The sequence below is a fragment of the Aptenodytes patagonicus genome, chromosome 3 (genome assembly GCF_965638725.1).
Source record: "Aptenodytes patagonicus chromosome 3, bAptPat1.pri.cur, whole genome shotgun sequence".
NCBI classification, from domain to species: Eukaryota; Metazoa; Chordata; class Aves; order Sphenisciformes; family Spheniscidae; genus Aptenodytes; species Aptenodytes patagonicus.
Genome location: NC_134951.1, coordinates 78,420,940 through 78,448,537, shown reverse-complemented (window position 1 = coordinate 78,448,537; position 27,598 = coordinate 78,420,940). Strand labels below are relative to the sequence as shown.

At 43.5% G+C, this 27,598-nt stretch overlaps 2 protein-coding genes, 2 long non-coding RNA genes and 1 other non-coding gene across 5 annotated transcripts; 3 read left to right on the top strand and 2 right to left on the bottom strand.

Annotated features, from left to right (window-relative positions):
* The first annotated feature begins 389 nt into the window (after positions 1-389).
* TCP1 (t-complex 1) lies at positions 390-9,500 on the top strand. The gene is made up of 12 exons (XM_076333930.1): positions 390-529; positions 2,079-2,164; positions 2,942-3,070; positions 3,649-3,746; positions 4,104-4,214; positions 4,815-4,996; positions 5,632-5,758; positions 6,092-6,267; positions 7,009-7,132; positions 8,280-8,472; positions 8,793-8,956; positions 9,199-9,500. The coding sequence occupies exons 1-12, from the start codon at positions 457-459 to the stop codon at positions 9,410-9,412; spliced, it is 1,677 nt and encodes a 558-aa protein (XP_076190045.1). The 5' UTR covers positions 390-456; the 3' UTR covers positions 9,413-9,500.
* LOC143159151 (small nucleolar RNA SNORA29) lies at positions 1,392-1,527 on the top strand. The gene has a single exon (XR_012995142.1). It is a non-coding gene; the product is annotated as a small nucleolar RNA SNORA29 (small nucleolar RNA).
* Positions 9,501-9,686: 186 nt separating the features above from the next.
* ACAT2 (acetyl-CoA acetyltransferase 2) lies at positions 9,687-18,423 on the bottom strand. Its single transcript, XM_076333932.1, has 9 exons — positions 18,342-18,423; positions 18,067-18,201; positions 16,634-16,815; positions 15,636-15,753; positions 14,720-14,863; positions 13,589-13,711; positions 12,685-12,839; positions 10,522-10,632; positions 9,687-9,928 (listed from the first exon to the last, which is right to left on the bottom strand). Exons 1-9 carry the CDS (start codon positions 18,388-18,390, stop codon positions 9,761-9,763), a joined length of 1,185 nt encoding a protein of 394 aa, XP_076190047.1. The 5' UTR covers positions 18,391-18,423; the 3' UTR covers positions 9,687-9,760.
* Positions 18,424-18,569: 146 nt separating this feature from the next.
* On the top strand, positions 18,570-20,368 carry LOC143158234 (uncharacterized). The gene is made up of 2 exons (XR_012994936.1): positions 18,570-18,768; positions 20,160-20,368. It is a non-coding gene; the product is annotated as an uncharacterized LOC143158234 (long non-coding RNA).
* A 3-nt stretch (positions 20,369-20,371) lies between these two features.
* Positions 20,372-27,072, bottom strand: LOC143158233 (uncharacterized). The gene is made up of 2 exons (XR_012994935.1): positions 26,800-27,072; positions 20,372-21,115 (listed from the first exon to the last, which is right to left on the bottom strand). It is a non-coding gene; the product is annotated as an uncharacterized LOC143158233 (long non-coding RNA).
* Positions 27,073-27,598: the final 526 nt, after the last annotated feature.

Here is a 27,598-nt window from a genome sequence, read left to right as displayed (position 1 = left end):
TGAGCTCTTGCAAAACCCCGCGCCGTTTGCGGGGACCCGGAGCGCACGCCCCGCCCGGCGCGGCGAGCCCCCGCCGAGGGGAAGCCCCCAGCGGCGGAAGCAGCCGCCGCCCACCCGCTCCCGCGCCGCGCCCCTGCGAGGCGAGGCGGCCAGCGCGCATGCGCGCGAGCCCGCGCTCCCTTCTAGAACCTCCTGGAAGTCCTCCTGCCCCTCCCTCGGCGTGGCGGCTTTGTTCAACGGCACGCACCAATCGCGGCTTGAGGCTGGGCCGTACCGCGCCCCTGGATTGGGCAGAGGGGGTGTGGTCCCGCCCCTCGCGCGCGGGGGGCCGTCCCCTGTCCCTCCGCCCTCTCCCGGCGGGGGGTGTGTACCCAGCATTCCTTGCGGCCCTCTGGCCATTCCGCGGCTCCGCGCGCTGCCTTCCTTCTCAGTCTCGCGCCGCGGCTGGGCGGGAAGATGGCGGCGATGGAGGGGCCCCTGGCCGTCTTCGGCGAGCGGACCAGCGGCGACACGATCCGCACGCAGAACGGTAACGGCCGCGCGCTGCCGGCAGGGGCTTGATGAGCGGCGGGGGGAGGGGCAGAAGGGAGACAACATGGCGCGGCCGTAACAGCCGCCATGTGCTTACCCGCCTCTGCCCCCACCCGGGAAGGGCCTTGCCCTGCCGCCAGCTTGCCTCAGTCTCGGGCCGCTGGGAGCCGTTGGGAGGGCCGTTGCCGCCGGGAGGGAGGGCGGGTGGCACTACTCCTTTTCCACAGCCTCCACGAGGAGACGAGAGGCTCGCGGGATCCCGCACCGCTGCCAGGTGTCTCAGTGGCGAAGTGATCCCGCATCCCTCTTACTTCCCTGGTAGAAGCACGCAGTGGGCGGGTGGCGGCTGCTGACTGGACATCGGCTCTGTTCTGTCCCGAGCTCGTAGGGCGTTGAGCCGGCAAGGTCTGCAGGCTAGCTGAGGGGCCTTGGTGGGGAAAGGGCGGCTGGGGAAGCTTACTGGTCCCCAGCACAAGGAATAACCTGCTCCTGAAAGTGGGGACCGTCGTCAGGATAAGTGTCTTCAACTGTAGTTCTCAAAAACGTTCCCCGTTTCTCTGGATTCTATCCCAAGTCTTGTGAAAAGGCTGCAAATTCCGAGGCTGTTGAGTGGGTAAAAGACAAAGGGGGAAGCTGAAGACCTGCTTCCTGATGATCGTGAGAGTCATGCTGCTCTGATGGTACTTTAGGCAGAACGCTTAGAATGAGAATTATCTTAATCTATGGCTGAGATACTTGATAATGGCGACTTTGATGATACAACGGTTACTTTTTTCAGAAAGCTGCCCTTACTCCTCCAAAGCAAAAAAAAAAAAAAGTTACGTTGTTTAAAGTTCAGAGTGAAGGTCTGAGTTGTAACTATTCCCATTATACTACCACTTTCTCAATTTCCAGATTAAGTGGCTATGCTTGTGGGATAGAGAAAAACTTGCCACGGTCTGAAGGAAAAGGTCGATTGTATCTTTTTCCTATATGAAGTTGGCAGAACATCATTTAAACAAGCCACTGTGTTAGAGGTTTCATGCTACTTTAGTAGTGACTAAAAGGTCACTTTTTACTTTCTTGACTTAGTTACAGAATAAGTGTCTTGTTTCAGTCACAGACTGAAATCTAATCGGGGCAAAAAGATGTGTTACTAATTGATATATGGTGGTACCATTGTTCTGTATCTGCTTAGAACTGAGGAGTAAATGAGAGTGGAGTTCCATGGCATGACTTGGCTGCTGCCAAAACAGCCCTGCCAACCTTTGCTAAGCTACCAATTTTCTGACCTCAGTAGTGTCCTCCATCTTGCCATTCTTTTTCTGATCAGTTAGTTTTGCCAGATTAGTTAGCTGAACCAGCTTGGAGAGAAGAGTGAGGATTGGCACAGATTGTATTTTTTAGTAGCAGCAAGCCATTACTAGCTTAGCTAGGCTGAAACCTGATCCTAAATTAGGTCACTTTATCTCAGGTTTCTGAATCGCAGGTTCTTGGCACGTTTTCTTGGAAACCTGAATCTCCCTGAAGTTGGAAAGATAAAACTTTTTTTTCTTTCATTTATTCAGTTACTGCTGCATCTGCTATTGCCAACATTGTGAAGAGTTCTCTTGGGCCAGTTGGTCTGGATAAGATGTTGGTGGATGATATTGGGGTAAGTAAGCTTTCATTAAGTGTCAGGAGGACTTTTACAACATTCCTGTGTAAAAGTGCTTCCACTTAGTGTGCTTCATAGATCAAATGTGCACATACCTGTTTTTTTCCATGGTTCTGAGAGGGGGTGGGAGGAGAAAATTGAGCATGCTAGCTATCAGGTAACGTACGCTACATCGCTTTAATTTAATCTAGTACTGTAGTTTGTGTAGTACAGTTGTCTCCGTACAGTGCATGTAAGTTCTTGTCACCACTTACAAGTATTGGTCAAATTCACAGGAATGAGTATCACCATCGATGTCGGGCCTTGTGATGGTGTTGACTTGTGTATCCCAATCTCTGCATTGGGAGGAATAACATAAAAATGAATTCCAATAATTCCATAACCATTTTAAAGCAACATTCCATATTTCAGGTTTTAAAATATTTAAAGCAAATGAGGAAAGTTTGCCATTTTACAGGCTGCTGTAATAAAACACTATATTAGAGGGTATTCTCTGCACTACTACTTATCTGGTCTGTGCGAAACGTTTGATGAGTTTCTGTAACATAAAGACTTTTCTGATAAAAAGAAAGTGCAGATTCTGCACTGGTAATACTTCTGTTGTTCGAATGGGACTCCTGAATAAAAAGCAGCAGTAAACATTTGGTATAAATAGTTATTTTATGGGCATTCACAAAGAATAATTAACTTTCATTTGCATAAACATTATGAAACACAACAGTAAAAACATAATAGAAATATACTTTGTATTAACATTTGATTTCTGAAAACTAGGACGTGACCATTACTAATGACGGTGCAACCATTCTGAAACTGCTAGAAGTGGAACACCCTGCTGCAAAAGTTCTTTGTGAGCTGGCAGACTTGCAAGACAAAGAAGTTGGCGATGGGACAACATCAGTGGTACGTAGAAAGTTTTACAGGCAGATAACACCAAAAGTCAGTGTTTCAGTATCACAGTGCAGCTTTTGATTTATCCGTTACGAATCTTGATGCAATGTGGATCTACTATACAGAATGAAAAACCTTGCAGTTGACTGAATATAAAGTTTTTTGAAGTAGGTTACAGAATAAAGAAATTAGACTTGTGGTTTTTTAGAGATGCTTGTTTCCATACGCAGCTGGTGCTCTGGAATGGAATTTGCTTACTGCAGTTTCATTATTTATTTTTTCCTTTCTTGAAGGTTGAGAATAGATTCTGAATTAAGGTTCTTAATTTTTAACAACCATGAGAAATTAAAGTGTTAGGACTAATAAGGATGCTGAGTGTTGAAAACTTGCCTAAGACTTTTGACAGCTGGGGGGGGGGCAGAATCAGGTGGCTTTTACCTGATGTCAGAAACTAATTCTAGGTTGCGAGTACTTGTTTCCACTGAGTAGACATTGGACAACTACTTGTGATTCTACTTTCCACTTAGTGGCAACAGGTAGTTATTTTGCTTGTATGAAATACATGTATTTAGTGTTTGTATTTCAAACAGGTAATTATTGCTGCAGAACTTCTAAAAAATGCAGATGAACTAGTGAAACAGAAAATTCATCCTACCTCCATTATTGGTGGATACCGACTTGCTTGCAAGTAAGAAACTAATACAGTTGAAGTACATTGCGTTTTTTAAAGTACAATAACTGCATGCTTTTTGTTTATTTCTCTATTTGTGACTGCATTAATACAGACTTCTCAGTGCAAAGTGGATACGGTGTTTTGGTTTGGGTGTGTGTTTTGGGCTTTTTTTTGTTGGTTTGGTTTTTTGGGTTTTTTAATTTATTTTGAATTTCTGTAGTCTCACATAGAAATGTCACTTTACTGTCCTAGAAGATGAATTGATTTCATCCCTGTGTTCTTTGAGATAACGTTTAGAAGGGCTGAAAACATGTAAGATTTTTGTCTTTGTGGGGGTGGAATTCTTTACCAGTATTTATCTTTATTCTACAGGGAAGCAGTTCGTTACATCAATGAAAATCTTATTATTAACACAGATGAATTGGGCAGGGAGTGCCTAATTAATGCTGCTAAAACATCAATGTCCTCTAAAATTATAGGAATGTATCCTTTAACTCCATCAAGTTATTCAAGTGACAGTGATTGATTGGAGAGCTTGAGTAGCCAGGCTAGTTTCCTCTGCAGCAGTTTTTATGAATGGGGTATAGTGTGCAATCTGTCGTTTTTATAACGGGTGTGAAAAACATTTCATAGATGATATTATGTGGCATGGGAAAACGTGTCCGGACTCTTCCAGTTTATTTAGACCTGGTTAGGCACATCACAATAGCTTAACAGTGTATTGTTTCCTTATAACACTGCATGTTAGTGAGACTAGATAAGAAATTGTGTGAATGGAAGAACGCGTTACTGAAGTCAAGTACCTGGGGAGTGAAACTAGGGGAAAGAAGGTTGTGTTTTACTTCATAGTCATAGAAAAAGCTGCATTTTTAGCCTTTGTGCCAACAAGGGAATGCATGTTTCAGCTTTAAGAATTACTCATTCCTTTAAGGGAATGGTAAAGAAAGCTAGCACTTCTATACCTTTCTGGAGTTCTTTGTTGGAAACAGTTTTTGAGTCTCAGTTTGGGCACTGTCAGCAACTTTTTTTTTCTTAAGCATAATACTAGTTTCTTCTTCAGTTTTAACCTTAACAGCATTGTAGTGATGGTGATTTCTTTGCTAATATGGTGGTGGATGCTGCACTGGCAGTTAAATATACAGACCAGAAGGGTCAGGCTCGGTATCCAATCAACTCGGTTAATGTTTTGAAGGCACATGGCCGCAGCCAAAAAGAGAGCATACTTGTGAACGGTTACGCTCTGAACTGCGTGGTGGGCTCACAGGGTAAGAACATGCTATGTTTCATAAAGCTTTTGTGTGAACTCGGTCGTCTTAGTCTTTCTGCGTGGATCTTCTTACTGAGTGCATTAGTTGCAAATCACTTGGGTTTTTAATTCCAGAACAATTAAACAAGATCACAAAAAACCCTCGCCACTTCACCAGTGGTTTCTAGGCTAGGGTCTGCCAGCTAGTAGTGATCCACAAAGTGTTGGTAAGTTACTGTAGTTTCGCTAGCCCAGTATCAGCACGGTAACACTGTCACCTTCTGGAGCATAAGCACCTCCCTTGTGGGGAGCCACTGTCAGGTTTGTAGGACACTGTTACTTTTAGCAGAGCTGTGTTGTGATTAGGTAACCTAAAGGATGCGAGACTGATGGGTCAGCTTTCCATGCTCATTCATGTTTTGGGGATGGGGTCGATAAAAAGGTAACAGGTTATAGTAGAGATTTCTTAAAAAAAATTCTCTCTTTGAAAGTCTTTGTTAGTGTTTTTCTGTTCTAGGGCAGAACTGGAGGCAGAGAAGCAAACTGAATAGAAATCTGAAATGTGAAAGCAGCGTTAGTTTTCATCTCTAATTCCAACTTGATGTTCTGTTGACTTGATTGGGCAAAATCCTTTTTCTTGTTCTCTCTCGTCAGGTATGACCAAGAGAATAGTTAATGCGAAGATTGCATGCCTTGACTTCAGCCTGCAGAAAGCAAAAATGAAGCTTGGTGTTCAGGTTGTTATCTCAGACCCTGAGAAGCTGGACCAGATAAGGCAAAGGTGTGTGGCAGTGTGAATAACTGAGACAGTGGGGTTTCACAGGCTTGTTTTGGTCTCTTCAGTTGAGGTGGCTCGATGTAATTTTGGCTGAGCACAAGAGGTAAAAATGTTTTAAATGTTAACATTTCCCAACAATACCAAATATTAATGGTAAAAGTCTTCATTTTTGGAGGCAGAGCTACTACTAAGTCAGTTTTAGAGAAATCCAAGTATGTTTGTGCAATGGTTCCTTCTCCTTGCAGAGATCTACATTAAGTTTTCAGGAAATTGGTTAACAGAATGTGATTGTAGACTTCTAAATCCATTTTTATAGCTTTGACATTATCCTTGTAGAGAATCAGATATTACCAAAGAAAGGATCCAGAAGATTTTGGCCACTGGTGCCAACGTCATTCTCACCACTGGAGGTATTGATGATATGTGTCTGAAATACTTTGTTGATGCTGGTGCTATGGCAGTACGAAGAGTTGTAAAAAAGGACCTTAAGCGGATTGCTAAGGCATCAGGAGGTATGTATATATAAAAATATCTCTTTCCCCTCCCCCGCTTTTTTTTAAGTAAAAGCTGCTGTTAAGGTACTAGTAACTAATTTTCAAAACATGGCTTCTTAACGTGCAAGCCATGCAAGGAGAGGATGAGTAGAGCTGAGCCACTCTTGTTTGGTTTTAACTTTACTGTTGCTTTTAAGTGACCATTCTGTCAAAGTAGATGAGTAATGTAAGAGCTGACTGAAGATTTACAGTGGGGAAAAAAATGCAGCCTTGCACTGGGAAGACTGTCGACTTGAGGAAATGGGAGCTAGAATCTATATTTATTTGTCTTTATTAAGCACACGTTCATAAGCCTCTGTTTGGAGAGTTAAGTACCTTGTTTAGATAGTTCAAGCCAAATGAAGAATTCCTAAATCATTAAATACATACTGAAAAAAAATCTGGTCCTATACAGATTTTATCTGTCAATCGTTAAATTTGCAAGAAAGCATTTTCATTATGGTAAAGCACAGGAACTTGTACTAGCTGTGGAAAAGTAAGTGCTATAAAGGTTGAGCAAAAAGAGCAGTGTCAGTTATAAAGTACGGAATATTGAATTGCTACCTGAGAATTAGAAGTGCTGTTGAATTTAAGAAAAACCTACTTACGCTGCTTTTATTTCTATTTTGTGGTGGTTTTTTTTTCCATATGCCTGTTCTGGGAAGTCGGCAAAGAATGTGCTGGAATTGAATGCTAATTTCACTTTTTTGTTTGTTAAAGCAACCATATGTTCAACCCTTGCAAACCTTGAAGGTGAGGAGAGTTTTGAGGCATTAATGCTGGGACAGGCAGAAGAGGTGATTCAAGAGAGAATCTGTGACGATGAGCTGATTTTAATCAAGAAGTAAGGATCCATTTTAAAATACTCAGTTTTGTGTACACTTTCTACGAAGTTTGAGATAAAACCCCATTTATTTACTTCCATGCTATCTCAGTGGTATGAGTAGTTATACACCTGGGAAAGAGTATACAAGTCCACTGCAAATTAGAGGTGAAAGTATCAGTATTTGATCTCTTCTGCTGGGGCTGGACACCTGTTTCATCAACCTTAATGTGAGACAATCAGATTGCTAGGTAGACTTAAAACTTTGTTGATGAACAAATTTTTCTAAAATTTACAATAAAATTCTATTAAATTGCTAGAGACATTATTACAGCATTCATATCACGTTCCTTTACCTGGCTTTTAGCAGTATAGTCACACTGGCTTCCCCTTACAGACAGTAAAGGGAAATAGGTACCATCTGAGTAAGAAGGAGCAAGCTAGACCTTGCCATTTATAGTGGAAGACAGGGTTTACTTGTGCTGGTTTCATTGAATCAGTCATCTGCTTGGTAGTATGAAGTGGACCACATTGTTAAAAGGGTATTTTTTTAGGGTTGTTTTTAGTGGGTAAGAAGAGCAACGGTTACTAACTGTCCACACACATGGTATTTTCCCTTGAAGTTTTTTGTATGCCATTGCTGTCTGGTACCTGAAGACTCCAGCACCAGTTTGTTTAACAAGAGCATACCTTGGATATTAACTTTCCCACTGCTTCAGTATCCTTTTTCAGTGTTCAACTTCCTGTAGTCTCATTTGTGTGTGTGAATGAAATACTCTGACCATGGCACTTGTGTGGCAGTTACATGACTGCTTATACTGTAACGTTCGCAGCCATTAGCTCACTTGATGGCTGTGCAAGAGAGAACTCTCCTAATATCTAATGACATTTTCCCCTTACTTGATGGGAAAACACCTTGTCTGTCAGGTAGCTTTCTCTAAAAGACTAAAGCTCAAACTAGGTTCTTGCATATTAGAACTTAAAATACTGACTTACCAAGTTCAATGTAGATGTCCTGCAAGGGTGTATAACAATGTTAAGATTTTCTTTTAAACGTTGAAAGAATCTGGCTCAACTGAACTTGGCTTTAGAAGAAAAACTTTAGCAAGAAGAGTTGTAATTTACATTCTGTTCAACACAGCTGACTTCTGATTCCTTTTTTCCCTAGTACAAAGGCTCGTACTTCAGCATCAATTATCTTGCGAGGAGCTAATGACTTCATGTGTGATGAAATGGAACGATCTATACATGATGCTCTCTGTGTTGTTAAAAGGGTATTGGAATCCAAGTCTGTTGTCCCAGGTGGTGGTGCTGTAGAGGCAGCACTTTCAATATATCTTGAAAATTATGCAACCAGCATGGTAAGTCAGTCTTGCACGAAGACGTAACTGTGTGTATGTGTTAAATTAGGATAATGTGAATTTTCAAGCATTTATTTTATTCTACTAAAAGTTGATTCCGTGGCTCATGAAAAAGTAATCATCTTACAGAACGTAAGATGCTTCTTTAAAATGGAGGATATGAGTTACTCTTTCTCTGCTAATTAGACTGTGTGGTTCTTCGGCCTAAAAATAGGTTTTGCATGTGAAAACCCCTGTCTACTGTTGACACTCTTGATTGTGGCTGCGTATTTTCCTCTTCTGTTACAGCAGTTGGTTTAAAAACTTTTTCCTCTTCCTAGGGATCACGTGAACAACTTGCAATAGCAGAATTTGCAAGATCCCTCTTAATCATTCCAAATACGTTGGCAGTAAATGCCGCTCAAGATGCGACAGATCTCGTTGCGAAGTTGAGAGCGTTCCACAACGAGGCTCAGGTTAACCCAGATCGCAAAAATCTGAAATGGCAAGTATCCCTGTGTAGGCAGGCTATTGAAAGTGAAGTGGGCTGGTGACTTAGATGGAAAATTGTGCTGCCAGTTTACTGACCTGTGATTTGCATGTAAAAAAAGGGTGCAGGAAGTCACCGACTTTTCTTTCTCTGTCCTTCAGTCCCGTATGCGTCACTGGGACCCAGTAGGCAACAGCGTACTCCCACCTATATTTCTACTTTTTCTACCTCTCCATCTGACTGTTTCTTCTTTTCAGGATTGGTCTTGACTTGATCAACGGAAAACCTCGCGATAACAAGCAAGCCGGTGTCTTTGAACCAACCATGGTCAAAACTAAGAGCCTGAAGTTTGCAACAGAAGCTGCAATTACTATTCTTCGAATTGATGATCTTATTAAACTGCACCCTGAAACTAAAGAAGAGAGAGGGTGCTATGAGGATGCAGTTCACTCTGGAGCACTTGAAGAATAACTTAGGTTTTATTTATGTTTGTCTAACTTACACTTCCCACTCTTGTAACTAAAATGTTAATAAAACAAGTGGTTGAATGCTGCTGCTATTTTCTTGTGAACAAATTAATTTTTGAAAGTGAGGTTGGTCCTTGCGGTGAGAATTTAAGCTCTAGCGTGTGTCAACAACTAGAGCGCCTGCAGTAGCCACCAATCTTCCTGTCATGGCAATGACTGAGTGGCACAAAGTAATGGAGTAAGCTTATTTAATTTTAGGCAAAACAAACAAACGAACGTAAGCTCCGTGACTGGAAGTTTATTAGTAAACTGTTTCAAAGCTAGTTAGCACTAGCTAGTCAGTCATTCACATTCATCTCTCAACACACATGGCTATTCCCATTCCCCCTCCTATACAGAGAGCAGCAACACCACGTTTTCCACCTGTTCGTTCCAGTGCGTGTAGGAGAGTAACGAGGATGCGACAACCAGAGGCGCCAAGAGGATGGCCAAGAGCAATAGCTCCACCTTGGATATTAATCTAAAAAAAAAAAATACAGAAGGTCAAGTTAAGAAGTCATTTAGCTAGCTTATTTGAGTTTCGACATGAATGACTTCACTGGATATAGTACTTGATCATGAGTAAGCCTGAAACTGCTACCACCATTTCAAGGAGAAATTGAACAGGAATACAACAGCTGTTATAATTAGTATTTCTTCTGAAAGGGGCCCATCTTTACTCTCTGAAGATAATTAAGGTGATAATTGAGGTGAATTTAGGGAGGGGAGAGTAATACCTGCATTTTTTCCCATCACTGGAAGAACACAGCGGCAAATACACTTCCAGCAGCAAGTTCAGATTCTGAAGTTAGTTACAAGTATGCCCAAGCGGTTCTCTAGAGTCGCATACGCTGTCATACAGCTGTAGCCTGTTTGGCTGGGAAACAACGTGCCTGCTAGCAAAGCAAGCCTGCGCCAGAGCAGCCTAGGGAAATGCCTGCCCATCGTTTTTGCTTACGGCAAAGTGACTGCAAAAGGACTGTTCTCACCTTTGAATACAATCCAGATGCACAGACTGGAACAACTTTGAATTGCAGGAGGCAAACTAATAATGGCCTCAGATATATTCATTACCTTTTCTGGGTTTACTTTCAGTTCTTTTGCTATTGCAACAGATAGCGATGCAAAGGCTTCGTTAATTTCAAACAGGTCAACTTGTTCCAGAGTCCAGCTGGCTTTGTCAATCTGACAAAAACAAAATAAATTGAGGCTTTATTATCTTTTAGCTTTTCCTCGGCACTGGAGGAAGCTTTTCGTAAGACTTAAGTTGGTTGATTTGAAGCCACCACTTCTAAAAAGTTGAAGGAAACAGATTTTTTTTTTTTTTATAGCCAGGGTTGATGACAGAATTCTTGAAGACAACAGACAAAATTTCACTGTCGGCAAAAGTCAGTACGATATGCTATAACGTGCTGGCTGCTCTTAAAAAATCTTGACCGATTTTACACTCGTGGTGGTGCAATTGTGGGAATCAAACCCTATGTGGTGCCCTTAATAGAACAAGCACTGTTTTCAAAAATAGGTTTTAACAGATTAAAAACAAGTTTTTCAGGACATAAGTCTGATTCCATTAGAGATTCTCTGCAAGGCAATACGGATTTTTACACAGGAAATAGTGAAATGACCACTAGCAATGGCTGCCAAAGTGTAATTCATCCAGTCTCTCCTGCTTTTAAGTTTAAAGTTGCCACTTGAAGCTTTTCACAGGCGGCTATTTTGAAAGGTGGTTTGGCTCATGTTTTCACTTGAGAAACTCTTGTGGTGCAATTGCCTGCTTGGGTGCAGGCTTAGGCATGTTTCCCATATTTGCATTTTTACTTCCACTCACTGTAACAGCAACGCTTTATCAGCAGAATCGTCTGCAGCAATGACGTTTCACAACCAGCTAGCCAGGCTGGTGCATCTCCAAGACCATAGTCAAGGAGGAGGGCCTCTCTCTACCAGATATTATAGAGACAGTATGGAAACCGTTCACATTCTGGGAAAAGTCTTATCTTTTAAAGATTTACTATGTCGTTGCAACACTAAAATGCACGACTTAGCGAGAGAATGACTATAAAGTGCTACCATGAAATTCTGAAGAGATAAACTAATATATGGAGGGTGTGAAGTGTTTGAAAACATACATTACAAAGTTTACATTAAGAAGTAGTGTGCCCTTTTTCAGAGCACCTATATTTTTACAGGTACAGTTACATAGAGCTTATCTGTTCTACAATTTAAACTAAAAATGTGTATTGTATATACATTTATAGCATTCTGGATTTAAAAGAACAGTTTGAGATGTGATAAGAAAAAGCTTCAGCATTACAGTTCTGATTTTCCCATTAAAAGCCACAGAGCTTGGGTGAGTTCAAGTTAGGCTTCTGCATTGCCAGGACATTTCAGAGATGAACAAAATAAGGCCTTTACGCAGTATAAAAACTAAAAAGGACTACTAAAGCAAATCTATCCTTATCAGCCGTACAAGAGCTCTTTCCATGCTCAGCTTCATAGCTCAGTTTTAGCAACTCATCAGCTGGGGTTGCCATGGGCTAAGTCTCTATTAGCAAGCAGCGTGGTACCATAGGAGCTGCTCACTCAGGGCATTTTATTTGAGAACCTTGTCCTGTGGACTGAACACAGAGCGCATCAGTGGGTGCAATAATGGTCTGAGCACATTAGATGTGGTTTTGGAGTGCACCTTCTTGTTTAGTTTCATCTGAAAGGAATCCAATTTGCATGCTCCAACCCTTTCGCAGGGCAAACCAAAACACAAAGAGCACCATCACATTTGCTAATGCAGAGGCACTCACCGGCCCTTCTCTCAGTGTTGTACTATTGCAAACACAATCAGGCAGTGATCTGAAAGTTAACCTGGACAGACACAGCATCAGAACCATATCATGGCAGAAACAAATCATCCCCAAATTAGGTTAGTATATACACATCCATGAAATTTATCTTTAGCCTCCTAGGTTATCTAGGCGGCCTTTCACAAACCTGACTAGTTTATATTCTGAACTCCATTTGTACACCTATACATTTTTTTTTCCCCAACAAGTAGGCACTAGCCTGGTAGCACTAGAAATCTTAATCTTATATACTCCCACTATTTTAAGTCTTGTTTTCACTTAGTTTATTTTTTCTATTAAGTTCTCCTTAGAATGTAGAAAAACCAAGACATGGCCAGAAAATGAAAAGCAATTACAAGCAAGGGTTTTTAAATGATAGATAGACAGACAGATAATTACTTACAGCTTGCTTTATTGCTGAAATGGGTCCTACTCCCATTATAGATGGATCTATACCTGTCTGAGCCCAAGATACAACCCGAGCCAAAGGCATAAGACCTCTCCTAGCAGCTTCCGATTTCTTCATTAGTATTACAGCTGCAGCTCCATCATTTATACCTGTGGAATGACAAAAAACTTTTATGTATTTGTTGGGTTTTATGGCTTTTACTGTACCACCTTTTCCTGCTTGCCTAAGTTCACAATCTAGACAAAACAAAAAAAAATCACAAATCTTTTATTGGTTTAGGTCAGTATTTTTTTTCAGATCAGCCAAGTCTGACCTCTGACACAAACACTTAAAATGGGTAACGTATCTATACTGCTGTAAATGTGACACATTTGTGATTTCTATTCAGAAAGCAGCAGGTGGAAGAGTTGAGACACCATCTGAAAAAAGACCACATCAGATTTATTAGGTAGAGTTTGGAAGAGGCAGCATAAGGACCGATGAAGACGTTTCAAAGCTGCCCGTGGCAGGAGAGTTAGTCCTACAGGAGTAACATTTTCAAACATGAATTAAGTTTTCCTTTGTCCAGACCTGCAGTATTAGAAACCACCAGACAGCTAGTTTTAAAGAGAGAGGATGTAGTTTCTCTTTGTTCCAGACTATCAAATACTGCTGTTATTGTCCAAACTCTTGCATTGCTTCATAGAAAGCAAGCAAACAAAAGACAACTTGTCTGTAAAGAAATCCTCCACCACAGTTATATTCGAGTTCTACCTATGTTGTCAAACACATTGCCGTTTTCTGCAAAATATATTCAGCAGTAACCACACGGCAGCCAACCCCTCGCAGAGACCCTGCCTTCAGCCACGAGCAGCTATTGTTCTTTTCCATTTCAGTTTTAGCCAGCAGACAGACCAACCTGAAGCATTAGCTGCTGTTACTGTCCCAGTTCCGTCTGTCAGGAAACAGGGCTTTAGCTTTGCCATTGTTTCCAAGTTGCTCCCATGTCGAGGGTGTTCATCTGTTTTAACTTCTATAGGACCTGAAAAACAGAGCATTATACTCATAGGAGGGTCTAATCGCGTGCACTTGTCTCGAACAGAAACCTGGCACAAACAATAGGCTGATAGGGAGTATATGCCATATTCCTTTTAACCAACCAGCCATTCTGTCGGAGACAGCTTCCAACTCAGTGCAATTTGTTAAAGCTCCCTCCAGCTGCTTCTAGCAGGACAGACAGCTGGGTTTTCTGAGACAAACACTAAGAATTAAAATACTGACTAGTTGTACAAAAGCAGATCTTGTTCCTGCTGTTCCTCTTCTTGCAAAGAGCAGTCAGGTGTCATTAAACACTATTATCTAAACTGGTATCAGGAAAGCCCTTCATTAGTTTGTAACTGGCCTAACGCCAGAACTTTTCCCACAGGGTCTATTCGATGCAAATGTTGAACAACCGATTCTTGATTTCTGTTTGGAAAATTCAGTTTTTGCATCCACCTCACAAGGAGCTGGGGGAATTCTCCTGCTCCTGAAACAGACCTTTGGCTCAAGCACCGTAATAGGTCTGTTTATATCCCTAACAGACCTAAAGAGAAACATACCTAATATACGTAACCTGACCCAGTTAATTAACTAGTAGCCCTAATTATTGTCACTGTGTATTTTACTAGGTGGGCAAGGATTGCCAGATCAACATGACTGTTTTAAGTTTGGTGCAGCAGGAGTCTAATGAAACAAAAATACTGATTTTGGTACCATATCCGAGCCTATGTTAAGTCAGCGGTTTGCCTGGGTACTAATTACATCCCCAATAAAACATAGTAGCAGTATTTGCAGAGAGCTACATTTAGATATTCCACATTTGCATTGTTTCTCTCTTATTTCAAAAAATAACCACTGGAAGTTGAAAAAGAGAGCAACAGGCTACATGCTTACAGAACAGCTTACAGAAAAGGCTGTATAACTGGGAAACCATCCACTGATCACAGCAGACATAGCAGAAAACAGATTTTTCTTTTAAAATCAGCTCTCATTATCCATTCACACCTACCTTTTTTAGAAGGTACAAGAACAGGAACAATTTCTTTTGTAAAATAGCCAGCTTTCTGTGCTGCCTCTGCCCTGTTTTGTGACTGTACAGCAAGTTGGTCTTGTTCCCCTCTGCTGACTTGCCACCGATTGGCCACATTTTCAGCTGAAATAGGACCAAAATGCAAACTGCCATCAGAAAATGCTAAAATTCTAAGTAGTAAAATTGTAAGCACAAAGGTAGTCATTAATATTTGCTGTAGCAAGCAGCTAAGCTTGTTGAACAGTTTTCATTCTGATTTCCTCATTTTGTTTGCTCACGAGTCTCTATTTTCCTTTGAGGGTGAAAATATCTGTGCAGGATCTCCTCCCAGATGGTATACCAAGTTAAATACAAATGCAAGCAAGCTTTTCTAGTTTATTGCTTCTCTGGATTATTATGCTCAGATCTCTCTACAGCTACTTCAGAGGAGGGAACAGTTCTGAGGTTACTGTTTCATAAGCAGGGTCTGAAAAAGCAGTTGGCTGACTATCCCGTCCAGGATGCAATAACCTGAAATTGCAGAACCGTGTGTATCCACAGTACACTTTACGTAATTCCCCCCCACTGTAAACCTGTGCTGCTGAATGCTTCAGTTACATACGGGGATTATTTTGTTCATTTTTTCCTGAAATTAAATTAAATTGCTCAGATGCAAAAGAGATGCAGTGAGATTAGCTCAGACAGAAAAAAACCCTCCAAACAGTAGCTTTACAAACAAAGCAGAAAATGCCTTCAATGCCTTTCAATATTAGGGATTTCTTTCTTTTTCACGACTACAACTTCAGGACAGCTTGAAACACCTTATCTGAAACTTCAGATTTCTGAAATTTCTTATCAGTGAATTATTCTCCCCTCCCCAGTTAACCATTTCATTTTCTGGACTGTCACCACTTACCTGTTATACCCATATGATACTGATAAAAAGCATCTGTGAGGCCATCAAGGATTATAGTGTCCTGCAAGGAAGCCTCTCCCATCTTCACTCCAGCTCGCATGTGAATTACATGAGGAGCCTGCAAGAAGGTATTTCAAAAGGAGTTAGATGTTTTCTATCTCCAGTGCACAATACAGCCAGACAGCTGAAGAGACAGACCCCTGCCCTGCGGCTGCAGGTAGCTACCCCAAATCCCGGCAGTCTCCCCAGCTGCCTGCTCCATCTCTCCCCCCGGAGCCTGCCAGCTGGCAGGCTCTGTTTGGCCTGTGCATTTCCCCGGCAGCAGATCACCAAGCACCAAATATTTTCTCTCCACAGATCGAATCAATCGTACCTGGGGCCATACGGCCACGGTTCCCCCACCCTGCCAGTCTGCTCTAGGTGGTTCCCGATCACACTCCGCTGCCAGCCAACGCCAACATCACTCTCAGCGCGGGCAGCCAGTGAGCCCCAGCAGAAAAGGCCACTCCCTTGTTAGGGATCAGATCACCAGCCCAGCGCCATTCCTCGATACAGCCTTGGGCTGAAAACTGTGAAATGAAAGCCCTTTGCTTCCTTTCCAAGCTCAAATTGCTTGGTAAACAGTAACGTTTCTAGTTATTCTTTCTTTGGGCTTCTTGCAACACAAAAAAACCTGTCTATTGCCAGCTGTCACAAGCAAATCATTCACCACAACAGGGCTAGATGGAAATTAAAATGGAATTTTAAATGTGGTGTGTGTTTGCATGGCACCTTTTCAGTAGCTACAGTATCAGGTCTTTTTTTTTTTTTTTTTAGAAAAAAAAAAAGCTGCTGAAGTCAATTGTTGCATGTGTAAATTCATTCCCAAGTGCAGAAACCAAAGCTCCTCTTTCAATCTGCCTCCAGAGCGTTAGCCTAGAAATGCAGTGTTTCAACATAACTGAATGCTGTTTGCTCCCAGTAAGTCAGCGCAACGCGAGTGCAATCATTTGCTTTACCTTGCTCATACTTTCCATGCCTCCTGCGACCACGATGCTGGAGTCCCCTGTCAGTATGGACTGAGCAGCCAGACATACCGCTTTCAAGCCTGACCCACAGATCATCTGGCAGCTCCAGGCGGGCACAGAGTAAGGGATTCCTGCAGCAACACTCGCCTGCCGGACGGGGTTCTGGCCGGCACCTGCAGGAACAGGCAGCATTTTTCCTTTGTCTGTTCTTAAAAAACAAATACCGGCCTCGTCACTTTTCACAACAGGTACCCCAATTCCACCAAAATGTAGAGCTCGCTCCTATTTTCAGTTGGTAGACAGAGAAGTTCCCAGCAGTAATCTGTAAACAGGAGCTCAGTTACCTCTCTCATTTATACTGTTGATCAATAAAATACCTGCAAGATCAGGGACTTGCTACTGATAGTTTTATATCTGCAACTCTGCTTTTGATGGCAGGTCAGATGAAACACCAACTTCAAATCAGCACTAGCCTGTTGTACGTGTGCAAGATGAGAGCTCAGTTAAATTGCTACTCGCTGAAGGGTTTCTCTTCGACATCTCCTGTACATCACCAGCAGACAACTTTCCCTAAAAGTTCCTATGGAAACCAAAAGCACCATTATGCAAGGACAGGCCCAAAAGCTTCCATTCTTTGTTGTAATCCTGATGGAGAGAATAGGAACACTACATTCAAAGAAAACATTCTTCATCTGCATCTCCCCAGGCCAAAGTAATGCCAGGTCTTTGTATGTAAAGAAATGGATAAGGAGAGCACATCATTCAAGGAGCTAAAAATACACGGGAATCTGGATCAGCTTTAAGTAAGACAAAGATATTCATTTCCTTTATTTTATTCCTCCACCTTTAAAATACAAACCTGCCCTGTGACTCTGCTGATTAAACATTACCCTGGAAAAAGCAGAGGACTGTTTCAAAACAAACAATTCCCTGTCAGCCACATTTTCATTAAATAAAAATATTTGCTTCCAAGCAAGTGGCGTCACAGATCTCGCAGGTCGGTCTTGCAGGTAAACACAAACGCAGGCCTCGCTCTTAAAATCTCAGAATTACCATTACTTATGATGTTAAATTTATGCGATGACCAACGCGAGAGAAGGGATGCTGTAACAAAGAAACTGACTGTCACACACACACTGTTAGTGACTTTGGGGATTTAAAAAACCCCAAACTATCCCCCCCCCCATCCTTTCCAAAAACCCAGCAATGGGTTTGGTCATCCAGCGCGTATGGAGGAGCGGCCAGGATGCAGCTCAAGTCCTTTGTTAACGAACCACGTTCTGAATGGCAAGGAATAACGTTCTGAAACAAGAAGCCTGAGCTGTTTCAGTGGGGCAACGAAGGAGGGATGTGGCCGTAGAAAGGAAGAGCCCGCCCAGCACCACCCGGCTGCGGGAAGGGAGATCCCCCCGCCGCCCGCGTACCTGCGGTGAGGACCTGCCCCAGGATCACCTCCGACACCTCCTCGGGGGCCAGCCCGGCCCGCCGCAGCACCTCCCGGATGACGGCGGCCCCCAGCTCGTGCGCCGGCAGGGCGGACAGGCCGCCGTTGAAGGAGCCTGGGCGAACACGGAGGGAGAGAGCTCAGCACCGGCCCCGGGGGGGCACCCGGCCAAGGCGGGGGGACACCCGGCCCCCGGCGCGGCCCGGCCCCGGAGGGGACACCCGCCGCCCGGCCCTGCCCCGCCCTGCCCCTCACCGACGGCGGTCCTGGCGGCGGAAACGAAGACGACGGGGTCCGCGCTCATGGCAGCGGCAGCGGCGGGCGCGGAGCGGCTGCGGGGAGCAGGAGCAGCAGCCGCGGCCGAAGCGAGAGCGGAGCCGGCGCCGGGGCCGCCCCTCGCGTGTTGCCGGTCCCGCCCCTCGCCTGCCGCCGGGCGGGGCGGGCCGCTGCCGGGAGCGGGAGGAGGGAGCCCGCACGGGTGATTCGTGGCCGGGTCCCTGGGGAGAGCCGGGAGGCCGGCCGCCGGCGGGGCCCACCCGTCCCCCCGGGTGGCGGTGGGCGTCCTCTGCCACCTCGCTCCCGGAGTCGGTGAGGAAAACAGCCGTAACGCCTCCGCCTGCCAGGCCCGGGGCTGCGGCGCGCTTCTGGGGGCCGTCAGACGCTTCCCTCTCCCCCGTCCCCGGTAAGGCAGCCAGGGTCTGTTCAGCGCCTTTTGCCAGCTCTTGCTAATACTCGGTTGACTTTCTTATAAAATAAAAGATGCAGATCAAATGCTCTATTATTGTATTTTGGTTTCTAGGCAGTTTGTTTCATGGTGGCATTTCATCGGATCTATGTGAGCAGAAAACCCAACAGAAGAATAATTTAAATCAAACTATACAAAATTACCTATCACTGTTTGATTTGCTCAGCAACAGTTACCGACACCCAGAGATTACCAACACACAGCACACGTCTTTTTTTTTAATTTAACAGAAGCCTAACATTTTTTTAGCACGGGCAGTGCTATGCCGCTGGCCCAAGGGCTGTTCCTGTCTGACCTGCACAAGGAGGCAAGCAGGGGGATACTCCCAGGCTGCCTCCGCGGGAGGTGAACGCTGCAAGGGGAAAGCCGGGGTAGCCGAGAGGGACCTGGTGCTGGGAGCAAGAGCTTCCTGGCAGCCAGGGAGGCAGAGGCTGGAAGGAGAGGAGGCGGCAGCAGCGATGGCCGCAGCCCTTAGCAGGGTGGGCAGGCAGAAACGTTTCTCTGTGGGGAAATGTAGCTGGGAAGCCTAGAGATGTGGGGTGGGCAGCAACAATACTAAAACATTTAGAGGAAGAAGGGACAGAGTAAATAAAGGGAGGAACCAAGAACATATGTCAAAGAAAGTAACAGCAGTAAAAAAAAAATGGATAGATGGGCTGAAATCACTCGTCCATCTCACAACCTAGATCTTCAGTCCTTATTCCCTCCCGTGCCGAGTCCTGTGCTGACTCGTTCGCAGAACAGGTACTCGGCCTAACAGACGTTCCAGCCAAAGCACCGCATTGGAGTTGCAACTGAAGGCCAAGAAGATTGTTAGAAAATATGCCGTTGCTCCTACCTTAGCTAGAGTATCAACAAAGTTGGGAGATGTATTTTTTTATCCACGTAGTAAAATTTAGTAGGATTTGGGGGGGGGAGGGGGGAGAGCAGGAAGAAGGACAAATTAAGTCCTAGAAAAGCACATAGTATGCGATGACAAACACTGACACATATGACAGTGGATGCACCAATACACCTGTGATGACATTCTGCATGTTGGCTAATCAGAATTTGGTGGTATTAAATCTGCATGCATAAAATGTATCTGAACCCTCTGTGTGGAAACACTGAGCAACAGGAGCAACACAATACCCACGTTGGATTCCTCTGGCTTCTATCAGTCACTATTCTTGCTTTATAATGTAAAAAGCTACAGCATGGCTAGATAGGAAAAAAACAACCACTTCAGCTATGGAAAGCAAGACTGTTAGCCTAGATTTCACCAATAACTCTGTTAAACCATGCTGCTCAGAGTAACTCCAACACTCAAAATAGCCTTGTCCTTTTAGGTATTTCGGTCTGACTGAAGGATAAGGCCAAAGGAGGGAACAACGTGTCATAAGATTTCTTCAGTTACTTTGGGGTTTCCAGCTTTTGGCAAGAGAAGAACCCCCTCAGATGTCTTCAGGAAAGGAAATCTCTGGAAAATCTTGTGGGCAGCCAAATCCTTAGGTGGATGGATCTACCAGTCTTCTAAGGATGCATTAATTGGCAACAGGCATGTGCTACAGCTTTTCTTTAATGATGCAGCTGATACCAATAACAAAGACCTCAGATTAAATCTGGATGGGAAAAACATGTTTGGTGTCTTCAAAAGATTGGCCAGTAAGTAATTAGTAGATCTATCATACAAGCAAAACTCAGGAATGTATGATTTTAAGTATTACAGAGTGATTGTTTTAGAAAAATATTGTACAGTTCCTGAGCAACCCTATACGACTGAATGAAGTCTCTGCCTCTTTTCAAAATTCAGTAGAGAGTGAGTAATATAGATGTATGAGGGCAGCACCAAGTAACCTAGTTTATCAACTGTACGACATACAATATGTCATTCTTAATGTAATATTTGACTGATTACAACTTAAGGTCATCAATGCAAATACAAACTCAATAATGCAAGATGAGCTCAGGTTAACACTGAACATTAGCAGGTGTGCAAAGTCCAAAAACGACAATACACCTAAAGTAAGCCTTACAGACAGGACTCCCTTGTACTTAAAACTTTACAAATATCACCATAAATAATGAACAGAACATAAAGTGAGGCCTCAGCCCCTTCCCTCCCCACACTTCACCTTTAACCCACTAACAGATGGAAAGGGTTTGAATGCGAAGCAGGCCCAGGGGCTTCTGGCCAGCTCACCCCAATCAGCCGACCTGCTGCACCTTTGCTCTCAGTCCCAAACAGCAGAACTGTTTTGCAACTCAACACAAGTGACGGACCAGGCTGCAATATTGGGCCACCCTGAAACGACAAAGATGAATGAGCTTTATCTTGGTACCTTTATCAGACTTGCAGTACCCTATTTAACTCTGCTTGGACGGTGTCCAGGATTGAGATCCAAATGCATAAAAGGGACTTGTAAAGGAACAAAATAACGTAGCAATTGCACAAAGGCAAAGAATTATGAAACATGTATGGTACAGATCAAAGTTGTTATTTAAATGTAGAAAAAAATATTAAACATGACTAGGCAGCCGTGCTTTTAAATTCAGTGTAGTTAATGAGCAGCATAATACTCAATAGCAAACTACTGCCCTATGCTGGTACATTTTACCTTTTCTTGGAAATCTAAGCTCTGGGAAATTAAGTAAGTCAGTAAAAATTAGGACATCAATTCAGAACAGAGAGCTTGCTTGTTATCAGTAAAAGAGTAAGGCTATGTTGTGCAAAGTTTATTTATTACCTTTCTATGAACACAATGAAACAGACTTGTGCCTTATGTGAAATACTCAAACTGCAAAAATTTTGGCATTTTCATTTGGTAATGGTGGCTGGTTTTTTAGAAATAGGCTAAAATTCAGAGCATTTCAGTGTTCACTAATTTACTCTTCCACTAAAAAATGCTTTCTAAATTTAACCTTTACAGAGTGTTGCTACCAAATGTGAAACACCATAAATCTGACACTTGGTCGGTAAATATTTACAAAAATGCTTTTGTTGGGGATGTGAGTTTGATAAAAACTAAGCTGCACCTTTTATAGGCAAAAAAATGGAAAAGAACAATTACTTTAAATTCATAAATCTTGATAGCAGATCATTCTAGAATTTTCAAAAAAACCTTAATTTTACAACTTTCCTGTAATAGGAAATTCTCTAGTCTTTAAAATCTTATACACAATAATGGTACTAGTATCTGCTTTATTGGGATCCTTACAGAAAAAAATGCACATGGGATTCCTCAGGGAAGGAGATGTGGCTCCTCTCCTTCCCCGCTGATGTTGCCTTGCATCATTCCATACTGTACAGCCAGAAGAAACACGTCCTCATCGGTGTTCAGTTCATCTGCAGCTGTGTGGGAACACTCATGGCCATGAAATAAGCAAATGCCAACATGTTCCTGTGATTGAGATGCAAGTTTGAAGCAGAAGTGATCCATCTTCACGTTTTATGGAACTGGCCCTTTGCTGCAGGATATGTTAGTTATGATACTTAAACTTAATGTCAAATAATTGGCCAACATTTGGGACTTCTGTTACTGATAGTGATAAGAGTATCCTGCTTTTCCTTATTTCTCTTTTGTTTTTTATTCTTTGCCAGCAGCATGGAACACACTTGACTACTTTTGCAGGAGTGTACACTAAAACCGTGTCTTCAAAGATAGGAGTCAAACCTTGTCACAGTAGTTATGTAAGATACTTCAAAATCCTTGATACTTTTGGGGTCCATAGTTCTCAACTGAAAGCATTTAGGAGGCATTCACCCTTCAGATACAAGTTTTCCATGCTTTGCCTGTGTTTGAAATTACTTATATTCCTGATAGGGAAGAGGAATTGTTCTTTGGTTGGTCTAAGCAAAAAGCCAGCTTTTTTCTCTTTGACAAAGGGACAGCAAAGTCACCCTTTTTTCCTCCATAAAAAAATTAAATAAGCTACCAAAACAAGTAAGCTCAACAACAAGCATGATTTCATGAAAACCAGAGCCTTTTTCACTTGGGAAAGATCTGAGGAAGCCTTTCCCTTTCTCCATATACTGTGACATCGTGTCAGAATATATAGGGCACTTGGGCTTGCTGAGCACCTTTAGTACCTTTCTCAGGTCTAGAAAGACAATTCTTTCTTTTTCCAAGTTTTCTTACCAGTGGACTGACACTCACTTGTCTCCTAATAAGTTCAGCACATAAGGTATGCCTCAAAGAACAAACTGTTTTCCCAGTGAGGATGAGATTTACATTTTCTAAAATTCCTCAACCTCAAACTCCAACCTGACTGATTGGGTCCTTGGAAATCAAGTTCCTGATAAGCAAAAAATGTTCTTGGCTGTGTTAAGAGTAATCTGTGTTTTCCTTGAATCTATTTTTGTCAGGGAAAGCTCATAATCTAATCAGTGTTTAATAAAAAAATGCTGTCTTCCCCTCAGACAGAAAAACCACTGCATTATTAAAACCATCGTGGCCTTTCTATGGCTTGACAAAAGGTAAAAACCTGGGTTTATACCCTTAGCAACTATACGCACACCTCTACTTCAAATGCAAGCCTGCAGTATTTATCAAGCATCCCCAAACTGAATTTAACTCGAGTCACCATTTGGCTGTAATTGGATCTTGGCTGACTGTCAGTCAGGGGATGTCTTCAGGAGAGGCTCTGGCTTTCACTCACCACTGTGGTCAGCCCCTAACAGGAACAACGTTCCTGACCACTATGTTGCACACACCAATTCACAGGTGTGCGGTAGCATTTCAAGTGCTGCCATCTTGGAGATAAGAGTTGCAAATCAAATTGGCTCTGTGGAGCTGTACGTTATCATACTGCTGATTTTATATGCTTTTATGGAGTCATATACATATAATCATAAAAAATTACTGGTAATTAAAAGAGAAGTCCTTACAAGAGCTTTCTGAAGAAGTTCTAATTACTTCTTGCTTTAAAAATGGAAGAAAAATGTGATAATTCCAGTAAGATCCTTAAAAACATCTTATCAGGGGATACAGACTGCATTAAGCTTGCACCCTAGTGTTCTGGAAGCTTCTGTAAGAGAGGGAGAGTTAATGGATGTCAAATTTGGGCTTTTTGCTGCCCAGATCTTTACCTAGTAGTTACCTGAAGGACCTCTCTGTATCACTTTCTTCACAGTGCAGCAATCCATACATTTTATCTTCCCTACACACCTGTAGACTACAGCAGCCTTTTCTAGTGCCCCCAAGAGCTCACTCTCTCCTCCGGCAGTAGATGTACTGCTGTTTTGCCTTCCTCCACCTTATGTCCTTACAAGTCACGGACAACCTTTGCAAGAGGCAATTAGCCTTTCTTTAGTTCCTGGTATTTTAAGGTACTTTAAAATGCTAACAAGTGTACATAACAGTCCTCCAAACAGTTTTTCTCTTCTTCTGAACAACGCTTTATCTCACTTTTTTCCTATTTCCTAGCTTTCCTGACCTGCAGGCTATTATTTTATGAGTCTTTTATACTAGTAAATAGTTTTCCTTAAAGCTTGCTTTTCCCACACCACGGTATTTCACCCGCCTCTCGCTGTTCAGTCATGAAAAGCAGGGGAAATGGCTCTTGCAATCCCGGTGGGAAGGAAGTGTGGAGACCCACGCTCAGGGCTCCGCAGCACTCCCCCCGCAGCCGCTGCCAGGGCCGGGGCATCCCGCCACATGTGGGGGGGACGACAGCAGCCCACGCGAAGGCGTGACAGACTGCGAACAGAAAAATAAGGCGCAAAAAAAAAAAAAAAAAGTGACAAACAGCATCCCTCGAAGTTTAGGGGCGTCTTAGTGTTTCCTTTGTTCCAGCTGGCTTCCATCCCAAACCAAGGGGTGAAAAGAAAACCCAGAACTGGGCAGCTAAAAACAACTACAAGCCTTCCATGGATAATTAAGTTAATGAACGACACACTGTCATTCAAGGAAGCTAAAACCGGATGAGACAATATGAACAGATTCAAAACAAAAATTAGAACCGTTTCCGTTAATATCCCCTGGGCGTGAAAGCGGCGCTAGGAAGAGCGTGGGCAATGGTATGGGAGCGCAGGGGGTTTACTCTAATGCCAAACAACGGTCTCGTCAGGACATTCTTCCTCTTTTTTTAAATCAACTTTTCCATCAAAGCCAAACATAGAAGAGAGTGAGCCTGCAACAATTTTACCATACAATTCACGTGACCTCTTAAACAGAGATACAAGCACAATATACTTAATAAAAGTGCAGTGGTTATTTTCACCTTAAACATATTTATTTCCTGTGTTTAATTACGGCAAGCTGTATTGCCCACACGTTCATCATCTGGTTCCTATTTCATCTTATCATTATAGATGAATGAATACATGAATTTTGCTTTTTTTTTGGTGCTTGGTCAGATCGTTACGTGTCCTCTCATCTGAGGACAAACGATGCTGCTGGGGGTCATGCTAGCACCTGTTTGAAAAGCAAATTTACTCCTGTTATCACGCTGTAAACACAACCCAATGCAGGTGTCAACATGTTTATTCCGGTAGCACCCAAAAATCCCAGGTTAGTTCTCATCGCATTACGTGATGTGCAAAGAGAATAAAAGACTATTTCAGTTAAATGTCCTCCTCCCAAAAGTATCAGAGGACTGGTTAACAAATTGCTGCTCTTATTTCCTCAAACAAAAAATTGTAAGTGTAGGCTGATAATACATGTGTTAATTTGAAGGGACAGAAAGAAGGCAGGCCAGAATATAAAGCCCTACAGACTGATTCCTCTTACCTCTAGATGTCTCTGGCTGGCTGGCTCTTGCTCAGCTAGCATGTTTCCCACAAAAGTAATCTACACTTGTAAAGATAAATTTTAAGTAACTATGTGCTGACAAGGCATAAAAAAAATGCAGGAGTATTTTCTACATGCTCATGAACACAAACAACAGGCACCAGTGGAAGGTTTAAGATCCCGTACCTTACGGTGTATCTGAGTGAGATCTTTATCTGTACTATTAAAAAGACACAAGGGAGGCCTTGTTTCTGAACATAATAAAGAACAGCCAAACTCCCAAATATTGGGAGAGCTTGTGTTTAAATCATTGCTGATATACAGAAAATGTTAGGCAATTTATATCGAGAATAGAAATACACAGAACAGAAACAGCCTTAAGTACAACTCTGCATCCCTTTTATATGGAAAAAGTTTCAATTTCTTGTCCTACTTGGCTTATAAGCATTTTTAGTATTGTAATGTTTACATTTGTGCATGAGGAAATCAAGTCAATTTGCTACATTAATGTTCATACCAAGGACTACTCTGGTATTTCAGCGCCTCGTCCATGCTACCATATCCTGTGGTGGCTTCATCTGTTCATTAGCATCTTGAAAGCTTAAAACAAATACCAGCAAGGTATTTTCGAAGGAAACCAAAGGCAGGAGCGGGAAACCCGGAACAGTAATCACAGTGTATCTTTTTCAGTTTAAAAATAAGATAAGAGTTCGAAGGAACTAATTCAAGCCCTCTGTCCTTGTGGTGACTAATCACACGATCCTCACACCTCCTTGTTTTGGTGTCCATATCAAATCACTTGAAGCGTGGCATGGGTTTCAAAAGGTTTCAAGTTCTCACCGAAAATCTTTTTTTATATATATATATATACACACACACAAATATGGGCACATGTATATTGGAATCTATTCTGTCGCAAGTATGTTCTTTCTGCTACCAGCGAGTCAAGAATGCAGATTTCTGGAGCATCTTCAACAGCGATGTCGTGACAATCAATTACACCTGCACAACCCAGCTGACAGACTAATTTAGCCTACAGAAGCTTTACGACTTTGCTGGCAAGAGGAGAACATATTTACTTGCCCCAGTAACACTGCTTGAGAAATCAAGATAACAAATAAGAAAGATAAATTTGATTTTGAAGTAGCAGCTCAGTGCTAGACTGCAATTAAGGGGAAACAGTATGCTTTATTCTTTATTTTTCCCAAATCCTTAAACTGAACTTTAATTTATTTGGAAGCTGCTGGAACAGAACTACCTTTTCTTTCATCGTCGATTGACGACACTGATGTGCACCGATACCGCTGAGCTTGCCTTAACCGAGCGAAAACCGTCATTCCCCGGCCTGGCAGAAAGCCCCAGAAGTCAGGCTGGGAAGCCCGGCGCCCATCTTGCACGTTATGAACTGCTACGCGCAATTCTCCTTTCTACAGATGCCATCTTTTCCGTCAGCCTTCCGAGAAGGCGCCAAGCAGCTTTCCCAGGCGGCCCCCCCGGGGCTCCCGCCGCCGCCCCCCGACAGCCGGTTTCACGGGCGAGGCCGTGGCGGAGGCGCGGCCCCCCCCGCCGCGGGGCGCGAAGGCAGGGCTCCGCGGGGCCGCCAGCAGCCGCGCTCCCTCCGCCCCGCCCGGCGGCGGCAGGAGGAAGCGGACAGTGGCGCCTCCCGCCGGCGGGTGGCCGCGCGGCGCCCGTATCCTTCCGCCCGCCCCAGGATGCCCCGCGTCTCGCTGCCCGCCGCGCGCTCCCCCGCCCCGCCCCTCTGCCCGCTTAACCGACAGGCTTTAAATCAACGTTCAAGTGACACAAGAAAACACCGGCAAGACAGGGGCATCCCGACACCGCCTTCCGGCCGGCCGGCCGGCCAGCCGGGCGGGCGAGCGAGCGGCGAGCTCCCCAGAGGCAGCCCCGCAAGCGGGCCGGGGCCGAGCCGCCCGCTGCCGAGGCCGCCATGCCACACCGTCCCACACCACTGCGGCGGCTCCCGCCACCCAGCGCTGGCTGCGCGCGCAGTCCCCCGCCCCTAACGTGGGGGGCGGCCTGTGGGCGGGGCGGCCGGG

Bases quoted from the DNA above. Each gene is read 5' to 3' on its own strand.
- TCP1 (XM_076333930.1), top strand. From the start codon at position 457: ATGGCGGCGATGGAGGGGCCCCTGGCCGTCTTCGGCGAGCGGACCAGC. The intron at 5,759-6,091 runs GTGTGTGGCAGT...TTATCCTTGTAG, and splicing joins CTGGACCAGATAAGGCAAAG to AGAATCAGATATTACCAAAG. The intron at 6,268-7,008 runs GTATGTATATAT...TGTTTGTTAAAG, and splicing joins GATTGCTAAGGCATCAGGAG to CAACCATATGTTCAACCCTT.
- ACAT2 (XM_076333932.1), bottom strand. From the start codon at position 18,390: ATGAGCGCGGACCCCGTCGTCTTCGTTTCCGCCGCCAGGACCGCCGTC. The intron at 14,864-15,635 runs GTAAGTGGTGAC...GTCCTATTTCAG, and splicing joins GTATCATATGGGTATAACAG to CTGAAAATGTGGCCAATCGG. The intron at 9,929-10,521 runs GTAATGAATATA...TTTTTTTTTTAG, and splicing joins TGAAAGTAAACCCAGAAAAG to ATTAATATCCAAGGTGGAGC.